Below are 14,665 nucleotides of genomic sequence, written 5' to 3'. Positions count from 1 at the left end.
CAGTGGTGATAATACAAACCAAAAGTTTTAGCTTTTTAAAAATCCGATATTTATTAATAATTAGTAACTTAAGTGTAAAGTTGATCTTGAACTTGGTGGAATCATTCTGACTCTACTAACAGTTTTTAGTGTTAAAAGGCTCCTATCTAGGAGACACTCTATGGCTTTCATTTCGTATTCCTTTCATCAAACTTTTGGATGTCTCTCCAATGTTACTTTAAAGACAACTTGTGCATCAGGGACATCCCTTGCAAACTTTGTAGATGCCACCCTTAAGGAAAAATTCTAAAATCTGGAACTACAGCTTGTTCTTTATGATTCTTCTAAGATGTCTCTGTAGAATTAAATGACAGTATCTGAAAGGCAAGCTCAGAGCAGCTGATTGAAGGAGTATGATATGTAAAACACACTTTATGTATATGTGTGCAAAGGTGTGTGCAAGGGGTGCAACAAAATGATTTGTGAGTGTCTCCCTCTTCGACCTGTTTTGACCAAACTTTATTACTCATTTAATGGAACTGTAACAAAGAGCAGGAATCAAAACACGTGGGGGTCACAGAGGCTGTTATGTTTATTGTGCCGAACAGACAGTGATAATCCACTAGAGAAATATTTTCAACAAGCAAGCTATTCAAAGTACAATCATAGACAGCAATTCTACATGAAGAACAAAGAATAAAGTTAGAAGACACTCAAAGGAACAGGGAGAAATTCAACTGCAGTTAAAACGTCTTGATACTTTTCTCCTGCAAACATACCTAACTTGCAGAAATGGTAGAAAAGTTAAATGTCCAGTCTTACTTAGCTGCGACCAACAACAGCAAAGAACAGTCCTATAAAATTTATCTCCCACAAAAATAAACTATATATATAAAAATTTTATGATGTTCTTACTGTTCCATTGGCCACAAGCTTTTTTTTTCAGTATGAAAAATGAGGTATACTGGGACTTAAGAGGTAGTAGTGTGTTTTGATTGTACAACGTACAGGAAATAAAAGTGTAACTTCATCAGAGATGGAAATTGCTCAGTGCACCATGTTTGGCCAACATGAGCAACTGCTTCATTTTTATGAGCTGGCCAATGAGGTTTCTAAAAGCCCCATCCAAAGATATGGAATGTGACTTTTATTTTTATGAGCCACAGTTTATTTGCTTATTTAATGCACAGTTAACAGTAATGTTGAGTTTTAATTCTCTCCATAGCTCCTTTGGTGATTCACAACAGTGAGCGATCTGCCAGTCTCAGAGAGGTATGTGGCCTTTGAAACTACCTCCCTGAAATGGCTGGAAGAGAGATGGTTTTGAGTTTCATTTGGCTTCAGTACTAAAAGCCATACTGACAAAAGCTGTCATGAGAAACTACCTCCTGGCCCAGTTGATAATACCATGTTAAAAAGTCAGCACACTCACTAGGAGAGAAAGGCATAAAAACTCTACATAAGAAGCGCTTAAAATAAATCTGGTTGAGACATATTACAAAAATCACATTTGTGTAAAATACATGAAAATATTTGTCAAGCATTTTCTTATATTCAACTAATCTTAAAAACACATATGTTTGATTGCATTATGCAAAAGCAGAGCTTGTTGCATCTCACCTACAAAGCTTCAAGTTTCTTTGAAGGTTGGCTTTTATTTTATTACTTATTTACTTATTTTGCAAAAGTATGTTAAAATGTGTTCCTTTCTATCAAATGTCTTTTATAAAAATAGTTTTGACTAGGGATAGCTGCAGTTTGAACTATTTCAAACATTGAAAGAAAAATGAATGCTGCAAGTAACAAGTTCATTCCTTTTGAAGTCTGGAGGTAGGTCTTTGCAAGTCAATTAGTCCATTTCCTTAAAGAATTCATTTGAGGTACAGACTTGTAGGATAGTATTTAAAGATTACAGTCAAATCTTATGTGATGTGTAGTGTGTTTGAGGAAAATTATCCTTAAGAACCTAGGAGCGACTTGGTTAAAAAAATATTTAAGTTAATGTAGAAATCTAGCAGAGAAGCTGAAACAAGTATTTGTAAAAATTTTTAATTAAAAAAACATAGAAAAATACATAGTCATGCTGAAACACAGTAAGGAGATTGCTTCTTTAACTGTAATTAAGTGTACAGAAAGAACTGCAGATGATTAGAATCACCTACCCAGTAAGTTTTTTTCTTGCATTGCTTGTGTATAGCAGCATGTAATAAGTACTAGACTGTAAATTCATTGTAACATTCAGAGGTAGTATTGAGTAGTGGGGATATATTGCATCTCTGGCTAAAAGTGCAGTTTGAATGAAGAGATGGTGAACTCAAGCCGAAGAAAAGCACCTCGGTCAACCATCTTATGTCAAAATGTATTACTTGAAGTAACACATATGCTTAATTTGAGGTAAGTGGTATTTAGGTCTTTCATGGAAACTGATATACAATGGAAAGAGAAAGAGAGGAAGAGAGAGAGAAAGAGAGACTGCCCTTCTTTTTTTTTTTTTTTTTTTTTTTTGCTTTTTAAATTGTATAACTATAGCAAAAGAAATTTAGATTTCGCTCCTCCCACCTCATAGTTCAGGTGAGTTCATCATGCATTATTCTGTTGTACCTTTTCATTAAATTACAAAGAGGATAATTTTACTTGTCTAGATTCCTTAAATGCTCTGAGACTGACAAGTGTTATTTATTGCTAAATGGCATTTGGCTCTGTAGGAAGCAAACTTCCTAAAAATGAAGTCTTGTCCTGAAAACGAGTGCTGTGAGTAAATTTACTCCTGCTGATATGTGTGATATCCATAAATAGAAGAGTTGGCAATATTTGTTTGCTTACTTCCCTTTTTGAAAGATGAACATAACCTTTTCTGGTTTGTTAGCTGAATGAAAGGATACATCAGCATTTCGTCTCATTTAGAAATAAAAAGTTAAAAATCATCAAGTAAGTGTCTACAAGATTATACGAAAAAGAGAAAGTAGTATCTAGTCCTTATCTTTGGTGTTCTAAACAGAGGATTCACTACAGGGAGTGGGTTGGGGTGGTGTCTGAGGCGTACACAGTGTTACACACCTCGCTCTTCCTATATGAATGCCCGACATCACAAGTGTGACACGTTTGCATGCAGTGCAGTGATTGACTAAACCCAACTCGGTTTTTCTCACCCGCCCACTCTTGCTTATCAGATCAACAAACTATTAGTAGGTTAAGAAAAAAGAAAACAGTAATTAAAAGTTGCATTGTTAAGCTGTGTCCCCTGTGTTTACAGCAGTTTTTCACTAAACCTGGGACTGTGAAGGGATTACAAAGAAAGTGATTAATATAGTCCTTTTTAAGGTTATGTGATTTCTCCCCGCCCCAGCCCGCCCTCCCCCGCTCCGCCCCGCCCCGCCCCACCCCAGATGAAAGTGGAAAGACCATGGCAATAGAGAATAAGTGGTCACTGCAGTGTCTTCTCCCTTCAAAAGATCCAACTGCTGCTGAGGTAGAAATCGAACGTTGGCGCCCCCTAGTCCTCTTCGGCAGACTCTTGTGAGGATGTCTCTTCAGTTTCCTCCTGAAACACACAAAGGGCACAGCCATGACGCTCAGCCGTTATACAGTACTGTGTGGGCTGCTCTTGCAAACAGCGCAGAGCTAACCTGTTTCCACGGCACATTATGCTTGCCTCGGAAGAGGATGACGGTGATGGAGAGCCCTCATTCCCAGGGATTCTTAAACCGTCATTGAGGAATCAAGGTGTTGTTTTTTCCCAGAGCAGTCCTTAGCCACTGTTGACTTAAGGCTTGACATCATGGCGCTGGTCAGCAAATTCAATTGTTTGCTGTCCAGAGAATGTCAGGGCAATGCACGCTTACTCACCAATTAGGAAACAAAACAAAACAAAACAAAACAGGAATGGATAAATTTTTCCCGACAGCATGCCATTCTTCAGATACTGGCATCAGATATTATTACCAGATACTGGTAATCATGGTTGATATTTTTAGAGTGCTTACCAGATGCTTAGGCACCTTCTGTTATTATTACTATTTTAAAGATGAGAAAACCAAGGCACAGACAAGTAATATGCACCAAATTACGGGGCGTGTGGGACCAGAATGTAGGTCGGGTCGGTATTGGTGCCAGCATCTGCATGTGACCGGTATGCTACCGTGCAGAGGCAGTGTGAGAGCAGGGACAGAGTGGGCAACAAGGCTTCCCAAATCCATTTCCTCCCCTTTGTGTGTATTAAAGCACATTTTGGGACAATGAGCAAAGTTCGGGGTAACTGCTCAATCTCAATACTAATCCACATCTACCAAACATTTGATGGTGGGCCAGCCAAGCAGAGAAAATCTAATATATATGTTTTTGCAAGGCCCCCTCTTCATATAAATCTAACTCCTCCCTCCCTTTTCCTTTTTCTGATTCCTTATGGCTCTGGAATTTGTTGGGGTTTCTGCGAGCCAGCTTGAGCAGCAAAGTTCTCTTCCCTTTTGCTTATTTAACAAATGTGCAGTACCTTTCAGGACATGGGTGGTAAAGCGGAGACAATAAACATTTCCGATAAAAGCGTCGTTAGTGAGAGGATGATTTTTATCAAATGCTGCACATTGTTTCATAAGACGGCATGTGAAAAAGATCTGGGAGAAGAGGTAAACATTTACTCCTGCAAGAGACCGAGCCCCTTTAAGAATGGCCAGCTTAAAACAGCTTATAACAGTCTTCATACTTTAATAGATTTGATTTTCCACATGGCTTCATTTTGTCTGGGTGGCTAACCGACACAATTTATACCTCTCTTCCTTTCCCAGGTCACTACAGTACACCATTCAGTAAAGCATGCCTTAAAGCTTGTCTGCATTATATGACCAAACCTCCATTCATTAGTGTTTGAAACACTTCAGCTGTGAAGGGGCTCCTAAATGCTACCATGTGTGACGCTTTTGCGTAAAAGCAGCAAACGGGAGGAAAAAAACCCACATGAACGGGCACTCACACACTCACATGAATGCACACACACACACACACACACACACACACACACACACACACAGACTCTATCCTGGGCTTTAATCACAGGCCACTGCGTACTTCAAACCCTATGCAGAAGGTTTCAAATATTCTATTTCCCCCTGAAGACTGAGAGAGCTGTAAATCCTGGGAATAAACACACGTACAAATGAATGGATTACAGCTTGAAAAATACAACCACGACAGCATCAAGTCATGAGATTTCACACCGGTTTTGTTTAGTCTGCTTTGGGTTTTGTGGGAAAAGTGGAACGTATAAGGCTACCTCCCCTTTAACTCCCAACCCCCAAACTGCGGGCTTCACATATTTAAGCAGCAGGTTTATACCTCTTGACTAGGCAATAGGCCATGACCCTGAGATTCTCTGTGGAGCCCTGGCCACAAAGGAGGATGTAGCATGATCAAAGCCATGGGCAGACGAAAGAGAGACTAGCCAAAGATCAGCTGCCCTGTGACCCTGTCTTTTCACTTAATATTTAAATTCCAGAAAGTCACTAAGCTGTTAGGCAGATCCACACTTCGTCCGTCTCCAAATGACTCACTTCTCGTTATGACATGAGGTGTGGACTTAGGTGACTACTCTGAAACAGATCACGGCATAAAAGCCAGCAGGTATATTTTATTTCTTCTCATGGTTAACAAATTAATAGAGCTCAGTCGAGCTGGCAAACCTCCTGGATTGAGCTGTAATTTTTATTCCATTTCTGTTTGATTTTTCTATACTATCCGGAAACCAAGGTACTTCCAAATCTGGAAGGAAACAGAATTTTCAGGCCATGAACTTAACAAAGACCTTGTACTAGATGGAATGTGATCAGCTTTTCAAAATATCCCCGGAAACTGTGCCTGATGTGAGCTCCTGAAAATCCTGTATTCTAACCGCTTAGACACAATTCAGATGAAAATGGTAGTAGGTCATATTGTTTCCTTTACTTAACCGTCCTTAACAAAATGTGAAGAGTTGGTTTATTAATGTATCTTTCTGCCGACCTTGGAATTCTGCTACTAGTAATTATCAGTTAGTACTGGGAAGATGACTAGGATATCAGAAGGTGCGAATCTCATTCCATTAAACATTTGGAGGCAGTGTGGCTCTCACATGCTCAGAATGATGGTTTTCTCAAATGTCTAGTTGTTGGAGAGCTCACTCTTCTTGGCATAGCACTGTCTGGCCACCCTTCAGAGGAAGGAATGGTTCCTGAAGGGGTGATGTGGTGGGGCAGGTGGCTCTTCCCACCTCTGCAAACCTCAGTTCTCACCTTCCCAGTGACTTGGCCTTTGGCTACATGTTGGATTCTGTACCACAAGTGTGCATTCAGCGAAGAGAAGAAAAACCCTCCCTGTCAGGAACGAGGTTGGAAAACCCATTCTCAGCTGCCCTAAGTGTCATGGTCTGGCCAGACTTAACACAGGGTGCTTCTGTGGTGCAAAGAGGAAACATAAACAGGTGAAATGGGGAGTAAGCAGCTGGCTCTGACATCCCAAAGAGTCTTGTTTCTGTAACTGAGGAGTTGGTAGGGACCCCTGAGCTTCAATCATCTTTAGTAACTTAAAAGACATGGCTGAGTGTTGCAGACAATACCTTGTACCTTGACATGTTTTTAAAAATGTCTTCATATTTGTCACCTAATGGCCAAAGGGCTTTTGAGCTTGCGTAGCTCCCAGCAGGAGCCTTGAAGTATTAAGGAGATGAAAACTGTAGCCAAGAGTTGCACACATTTCATTAGGGTCTAGTGGCAGGGTGGAAAGGCTGAAGAGCAGCTCTTTGGTCAAGAAGTCTTACCTGTTGGAATGGGGCTTCAGAAATGTTCAGATGAAAGGACTTCTCAAAGTGTAAGTGCACAGTGACATTTTTATAAGCACCAGCCACTAAGACCTCTAAACACCCAACTGCTCCAAGCCATCACGCAGCTACTTTACAAAGACAAGTGAGGCTGCACAGTACCAGGCCAAAATGGGTGAGCTTTCCTGGCAGAAAACAGGGAACAGAGGTGGGCAGAGTTGGAAAACTATATTTTTATTGTAACTACTGGAAAAGTACACTTACTTTGCCTTAGTTTTTCTTTTGTTCACGAAAAAAGGAATTTGATAAATGTTAACTCTTTCATTGTTTCAGCTAAGCTTGGAAAAAATTCCACTAAAACCCAGAAATGTAGTTTGCACAAATCACTCTTCTTTTAATTTGGCTCAACATGATGCATGTGGTATATGCCTTTGGGTACAGTTTTGCTAATTGATTAAAAAGAAGGAGGAAGATGGCTCAATATCCAAACGTAACTCCTAATGCTGATGAAATTTTAAAATGTCTTGAGTTTAATCAGTCTTACTATACAGGCATTGGTAAGGGTGTGTGCTGGAAGGAAGTTCGATATTTAATGCTAAGAGCTGAAGCTCTGGGTTTAATTTTCAGATGCAGACTAAACAGCAGGTCTGCAGTAGAAGAGGGCAGTGGATTGTAAATGGAATCAGGAAATACAAACTCCAGGGTGGTATCACTAGGATTCCCTCCTTTGTGTGTGGTAAAGAGTGCAAAAATCACAGAAGCATATGTTGGCTTTAATAAATTCTTATCTTTCTTTTCTTAACTGCAAATAATTCTGCAACTCTTCTATTACATGATGTTGCAGGCCAGAAATACTTTTGTAATTTAAGCTATCTTGCCAATAAACCTACAATTACCTGGTAATCTAGAAAGGGTAGTTATGGCTAAATGGCATTCTTTTTTGTCATCTGTCTATGTTCAACTCAGGAACTCAGAATGAAACATTCAGGAGTTTTTCATGTTCATCAACAGCTTGAGTCAGTCCCATCACAACAGAAATAAAGGGCTCTCCTCAGCAGCAATGACCATGAACCAATTCTTCAAGTTCTATCTGTAGCTAGGTGACTGGCAAGACCACAAAGCTAAATTTTTCTATTTCTCTACCAGATATTTTAATTTAAAATTTATCAGAGCTGCTTAACTTAATGGAAAGTGATTATTTCCTCCAACTAGGGCAGCAGACTTTTTAAAAAACATGTTAGATGGAACGTATATAAACCATACAATCTGGCAAGAGCAAGGGATTCTGTTGGAAATGGTAGGCGGGAAATATGTTTTTCAAAAGGAAACAAGAAGTTGAGATAATGATAGCACTTGTACCTGATCTTGCCTTTATTTTTGCGTTATGCACATAAAAACATACAAGTGTTAGGACCATTTTGCATGCGTTAGCATCAACTCTATAAAGTTGATTTGAAGGTCTTGCTGGGAAATGTTTAATGTAAAGAAGGTTGCTCTTGGACCTCACTAATCATAGGTGCCAGCCGTGGCACTAGCAGGTCTTGGTCCCACTATGTCAGACCAGTAACAATTATACATGTCTATCTGCACTGCAGGGTCGTGTGGGATATGTGACAACCATTTGGAAAAACCCTGAAAAAGAGTAGAAATTCTGTACAACTATAGTGTGAAACAATTAATGTCAGTTACTCATTCTGTGATTATTTCTTTAGCTGTGATTCAAGGATAAGTTCTTAAGAAAGAAAAAAACTATTATTAAATAATGTCTCCAGAGGAAAGTAAAATAAAATGTCTTAGATTCCTAAAAAGGACTTCTGCTTGTCTTATCTGTAGCCTCAACAGAGTTCCATTACTGAAAATATTGCAACAGAAGTAACTCTGGTCTCTGGGATACAATGAATTTCTCCTTCCTGGGATAAAGGGCTATTTTTAAAAAATCTTCAGATGGTAGTGACATTTTTCAAATAGGGAAATCACTTTACGTATAAACTAATTGCAAGTTTTCCGGAGTCATGATTTCCGAGGATTACCGGTTTGATCAGTTTTCCGTGCCAGGTTCAATTCTTATCGCAGGAGCACTGCACTTAAAAAATAGGTAAAGACATAGTAAAAGGATTTTTGCATTTAAAAAAAAGTATTTAAAAGAAGGGATTTTTTTTTTTTAAATATACAAATGGGGTCTCACTCTGTTACTTAGGCTGGTTTCAAACTCCTGGGCTCAAGGGATACTTCTGCCTTGGCCTCCCAAAGTGCTGTGATCACAGACATAACCCACTGTGCCAAGCCCAGAAGAAAACTTATTTCAACGTTTCCACAACTGTTGAGGAATGCTCTTATTTTTATGCAAAGTAGCTTTAAAAATTACGATTAGGTTAAGGAGTGATTAAGGGTTATATTCCAGATGTGCTTATTAATGGCATAGACTAGGAAACACCTTTTCCCTTTGTTTTGTAGATGTGTAAAATTCTGCAGAGATGTTGTAATTGATTGCCAGGGAACAGAATATTTGTGGATTTTAATCATTATTGCATCAAACGTTTTTTATTATCCTGAGTTATGACTTAAGTTAACAAATAATTTCTCAGTAGACATTTGAGTGTCCAGCAAACATTTCCTGAATGTTAAGCGTCTGAGACAATGCAACCTATTTCTATTCAACCATTCAGGATTTTCTTAGAAAGACCAGATTTTAAGGCCAATTGCTATTTGATCCATATTAATTTGGGTCAGCAAGTTTAGAGAGTAAGAAGGTTATATATTGAGTAAATATTGGTTCTTAACCAGTTCACATCAAAATGTAGAGGAAAATTCTGCAATATGAAGGGGAAATGCAGGCGGCCACTGCCATTTTGTTTTTAGCCTAATCCACAGACTTCCCCACACAGAAAGTCATACTTAAAAAAAAAAAAAAAAAAAAAAAAAAAAACTCCCATAATAAATTTGTCAAATCCAGAAACACTAAATTTTGCCTTTTGGAGTTTTATAAGTTGCCCCAAATTGAATGATGTTCTTTCACTTCTGTTAGAAGCTGTCATCTCTATAAAACATTTCCTGCCAAGAACCGCTGACTTCACCCTGCCAATATTCCTGTATTACAACTGTTAGCTAAGTTAATTACTTCATCTGTTTACAGTTAATAATCATTTTGATACGCTTCCTCTGCCCTCCAATTTCCCTGTGCTGTTATGTCCTTGAGCTACTTTATTAAGGGTTAAACCTTGGTTTCCATGTCGCTCTCTCCTTTTCCCTTGACCTTTGTCATGTCAGAGGTCAGAGGTTAAGTCAAAAAGTATTTCCTATACGACAAAACAGTGCAACTCAGGGCAGCCTTTGATATGATTCTTCATGTTTTGCCAGTTGGTACTAAACATTTACTGGCCCACAAGATGTTTTACCAGCCTGAAAGAGCGTAAGTAAGAAAATAAATACATCAGTAATCTTTACAACTTATGCGGTATAAATCATTATGTTCCTTGAGTGAGTATTTGTAAGTCTGATTTATTATGAACTATTTACTGCACTGGCCAAGGTACCATGTAAAAGATGAGTGTTAGAGTGAGAATGCTCTCCCCTTTCCTCCTTCCCTCTTTGTATGTCTAGACTAAAAGCCCCCAGTAAAAATGCCTTCTTTGAGAACGAGATGCTGACTGCAATTCATCAACTTGCTTGTCCCAAAATGAAATCTCTCATTTTGCTCCAAACAATGTTTAGGTTGTCTGAAATATAAACATCCTTAAAACTGCCCTTGAAGTCTCTGTAAAAACATTCAACATTTTATTTTAAGGGGGGAAAAAATCCCGTGATAATCAAGGCTTACTGAGATTTCTTTGCCCTGGTGCACACCACCCACAGAAGATGTTACTCGCAAGCAAAAACTCTTTTTTGAAACAGAAAGCTTTGTTTCCAGTCTTTTCGAAACTGAAAACTTTTCAATCCTCTCATTGGGAAATTGAAAAGAGCAGGTTTATACCTGTCCTAATTGCCAGAGGCATTGCTTGCCAGGGCTATACAACAATGAGGAAAGTAGATAGAAAGGGTGGAGTACTGTTAGGATTTTAAAAACCTGTTTTCCCTCTGGGTAGGGAAGAAAAGTGAGAGAAAAATTTCTGAATTACATTTAGGGAGTCCCTTTAGGGAGTCCCCTGAGACTTTAGTCTCAGGTTAAAGCCTTCGAAGGGAAATAGCAATGTGAAATACCGGATAAGCTAGTGAGATTTTTTTGGACATTTCCGATGGAGACTTACTTTTATCAAAGTAAAAACTTGAGAAACAAAGCATCCTCTAATAATCTGATACTTTTATGGTGTTTCTTTTATTGCCAGTCGTGGTGGCTGATGCCTGTAATCCCAGCACTTTGGGAGGCCAAGGCCCAGTGAGCTGATCACCTGAGGTTGGGAGTTCAAGACCAGCCTGACCAACAGGGAGAAGCCCCCCGCCCCCGCATCTCTAATAAAAATACAAAATTAGCTGGGTGTGGTGGTGCATGCCTGTAATCCCAGCTACTCAGGAGGCTGAGGCAGGAGGTGGAGGTTGTGGTGAGTTCAGATCATGCCATTGCACTCCAGCCTGGGCAACAACAACAACAACAACAACAACAACAAAAAAAAAAAAAAAAAAAAAAAAAAAAAAAAAGAAAGAAAGAAAGAAAAAGAAAAACCAACCACTATTTCCTATTAGAGTTAAAAATTAATTCATATGACTGAGAATTCAACTGCTCTAATTACTAAAAAACAAGCTCATTTCTATCTCTTTATTTTTTTTGAGATGGAGTCTCACTGCTACCCAGGCTGGAGTGCAGGGGCATGATCTCCGCTCACTGCAACCGGGTTCAAGCAATGCTCCTTCCTCAGCCTCCTACCGCCACGCCTGGCTAATTTTTGTGTATTTAGTAGAGATGGGGTTTCACTGTGTTGGCTAGGCTGGTCTCAAACTCCTGCCCTCACGAAGTGTTGGGATTGCAAGAGCCACTGCACCCAACCTCATTTCTATTTATTTTAATTAGCTAATTTCCATTTATTATTTATTTTATCACTTGAAGTGGAAATATAGTAGAGTTACTTTGTAAGCTGTTCTCATTGGTTTTGGAATTTTAGAAAAAAGTGTGAATATTGCAGATTTTCCCCTTTAGATTTTTAAGAGGCTATTAACTCTCCCATTAGGATTATGGGACACACTTAAGATTTGCAGCTGATGGCTCCTGGTAGATTTCCCAAACACAAAACCCCTACAACATGGCATCCCTTTACTTTTTATTTCCCTCTAGATGCATGTACTTGTATACAAAGACACAAGGGCATATGTAGGTGCTGAGATTTATCATGACTCTGAATTCTTCTCCTCAGAATAAACTCTGCTGCTTTGTACCCCAGGTTCAGGAAGGACCATTCTTGAAGTTGCGAGGAGGCTTCAGCATTGGGCAGTATGAGGATACTTTACCACAGGGCCTTTCTGATTCTCTAAACGTGTGACATAAATACAATGAAGATGATTCTGACTGCTTTGGCCCTCATTAGGGCTAAAGGACGGAGCAATTACTAGAACACTTCTTGCTAAAGAAAATCCTAAGTCCTAAAAAAATCCTGCTTTAAAAAACATTCAATGAAAACACTTGAGGTCAAAGAGGAAGTACTTTGGAATAAATTAAGATTCTGGAATTCTTGAGACTGTAAATCTCTGGAAATGAAAAACTTTAACAGTCAAAAATAAGTTAGAATGTAATAATGCTACCTAGAATTTATATAATTATGAATCTCTTGTAATATTCTTGGGAGTAAGGAGAGAGGCATTATTATTATCCCATTTCATAGATGGATAAATAGAGCAAATAGAAATTAATTAGCCCAGTGATGGGGCCAGAAAGAAAAACCTATGTCTCTTTACACACAGCTGCGCCCTTATTAGATGTAAAATATTTAGTTGTGCTAAAATTTTTACCACCAAGTGATTCTGAATGTAACCTCTCAAAGTGCTGTTGAAGGAAGGATATGAGGCTGAGTTAATCCAGATTGCCACATGGGAAAGCCATCTGGGAGGGTATTTTGAAAGAAACAGATGGAAAAGGAAGAGATTCTTTTGAATGCAGTGTAAAATTTACATTATCCTCCAAGAACTTTCACATAGTCCTCGTGTTTATATAATTCATCACTGTGTCATTAGACAATGTAAATTAGGTAGCCCAATGAGCTCATGTTCTTTTTTATAATTCTGAGTCTGAACTCTTCTATAAAGGGCAAATCTGGAACAGGGTCTGTAAGATAGCCAGGTTGATCCTTGAAAATCAACTCAATCCACTTGCAGCTTCTTTGAGATTCTGGGTTCTCATGGGGAAAAAAAAACCTGTGATTTCACTTATATTATTTCTTGCTGTATTAATGTCCAACTTGCAATCAGTTCTAGCCACATTAATAATCTCCACCTATGATGTATTTGTTCTTGCCTCTCTACCTTTGTATATGCCATTCACCTCATCTGTAATTTCTTTCCCTTAATTTATGTTTTGGTTTCCCTTCTGTAAGTCAACAACAAAAAAATCAAACAAGAAAATTCCACTCTAGGGTGTCATACCCTTGACAACCTGAGGCATTTCACTCATTCATCTGTATCTTCCGGGTGTCCCATGCACATTCACATTTTGTGGTCATTTGCTCGATAAATGCTCAAACATCTTCTCATATGTTTTCACTGAGTGTCTTCATCTCTGCTTGCACATTAAAGTCACTTAGGGAGTTCATAAAAAAATACTGATGGATCTCCAGACCAAATAAACAGAATCGCTGAAGGGTGAGGCCAAGCTGAGGAAGTAAATGTTTAACAATTTGCTCTTCAGGAAAAAAAAAAAAAAAGTCCTGATTTGTAGTATTTGTCACTTTCCATGGTGTAACTACTCCCACCATAGTGAATTTCAAACTACCTACTTCACATTACTGAACACGGAATTCAGAAGAGATGTTCACTATTTGCTCTTAAGGGCTGGTTCCAGTATGCCACTGGATACACACAGGCATATACATATAAATACATTTCTCAGATGCGGTGACTGTTTTTCTTTGTTTGACTCATCTTCCCTATGACACTCAGAACAGGGATTGGATCAATATTAACAAATCACATAAGATTATTAATATAGAGTTCACAGCCTGTGATGCAAATGTGAACTCTGCCTCATCCTTTAACTCAAATGCACAGAATTATCGATTTACTTTATCTTGATTTTTGTACAGATAAAGGATGAGAGGCTAAATATATTTGGGTTCTCCTACTTAAAATGTCAAGTTTATACATATATATTTTAAATACTGCTTACAGATACAAACACCAGGTTTTTTAGCATCCCTCTCTCATTCTGAGCTTTTAGGTATGGGAGCAGCAATGAAAATAATTTTTTTTGTGTGTGTGTGGTAACTCTGTTTTTATTCCACTTAAAGCTCATGTGTAATTGTTTGAAGACACTTTCCCTGGATTTTTTCATGTGTTTAGAAGTTTCAATTCTCTTCTTAAGTGGCATTTTTAGAGAATAATAGACATATAACATTGCCCAGGTGGTCTTTCCCAGGCAAGGCAACATTGAGCTAAGAAAACAGGATGCAAGGTATTTTTAATGACATCTAGGGGAAAAGATTCCATGGATACTTAAAATTACATAAAAGAATTCTACTTAAAGAATTTGGTAGCTCATGACACTGCTCAATAACTTCTATTTTAGCAGGTTCAGCATGATAGCACCTAGATCTCCAATGACTACATCCAGAAGGGAGGAGGACAGCAGGACATTCTTATACTTTAATAATGGCTCACATTCTTAGCAATCATGATTAATTTATACTTCAGTTTTGTTGTCTTCAAGATATGCTTCCTCAATAAAGATTTTTTTTTTTTTTTTTACTGTTTGTATGTGTAGATTAT

At 38.4% G+C, this 14,665-nt stretch overlaps 1 protein-coding gene across 2 annotated transcripts in view; it reads right to left on the bottom strand.

Annotated features, from left to right (window-relative positions):
- Positions 1 to 481: 481 nt before the first annotated feature.
- HMGA2 (high mobility group AT-hook 2) overlaps positions 482 to 14,665 on the bottom strand; it is a 136,662-nt gene continuing 122,478 nt past the window's right edge. Inside the window, exon 5 of one of the 2 annotated variants that reach the window (XM_039472433.2) lies at positions 482 to 3,520. In XM_039472433.2, coding sequence (XP_039328367.1) covers positions 3,473 to 3,520 — 48 coding nt within the window. In that variant the 3' untranslated portion in view covers positions 482 to 3,472. Of the gene's footprint in view, positions 3,521 to 14,017; positions 14,332 to 14,665 lie in introns of those variants that run through there. The other variant, XM_039472432.2, reaches the window with a different exon arrangement.

Source organism: Saimiri boliviensis, chromosome 7, assembly GCF_048565385.1.
Source record: "Saimiri boliviensis isolate mSaiBol1 chromosome 7, mSaiBol1.pri, whole genome shotgun sequence".
Lineage (NCBI taxonomy): Eukaryota > Metazoa > Chordata > Mammalia > Primates > Cebidae > Saimiri > Saimiri boliviensis.
This window is presented reverse-complemented; position numbering and strand designations above follow the sequence as displayed.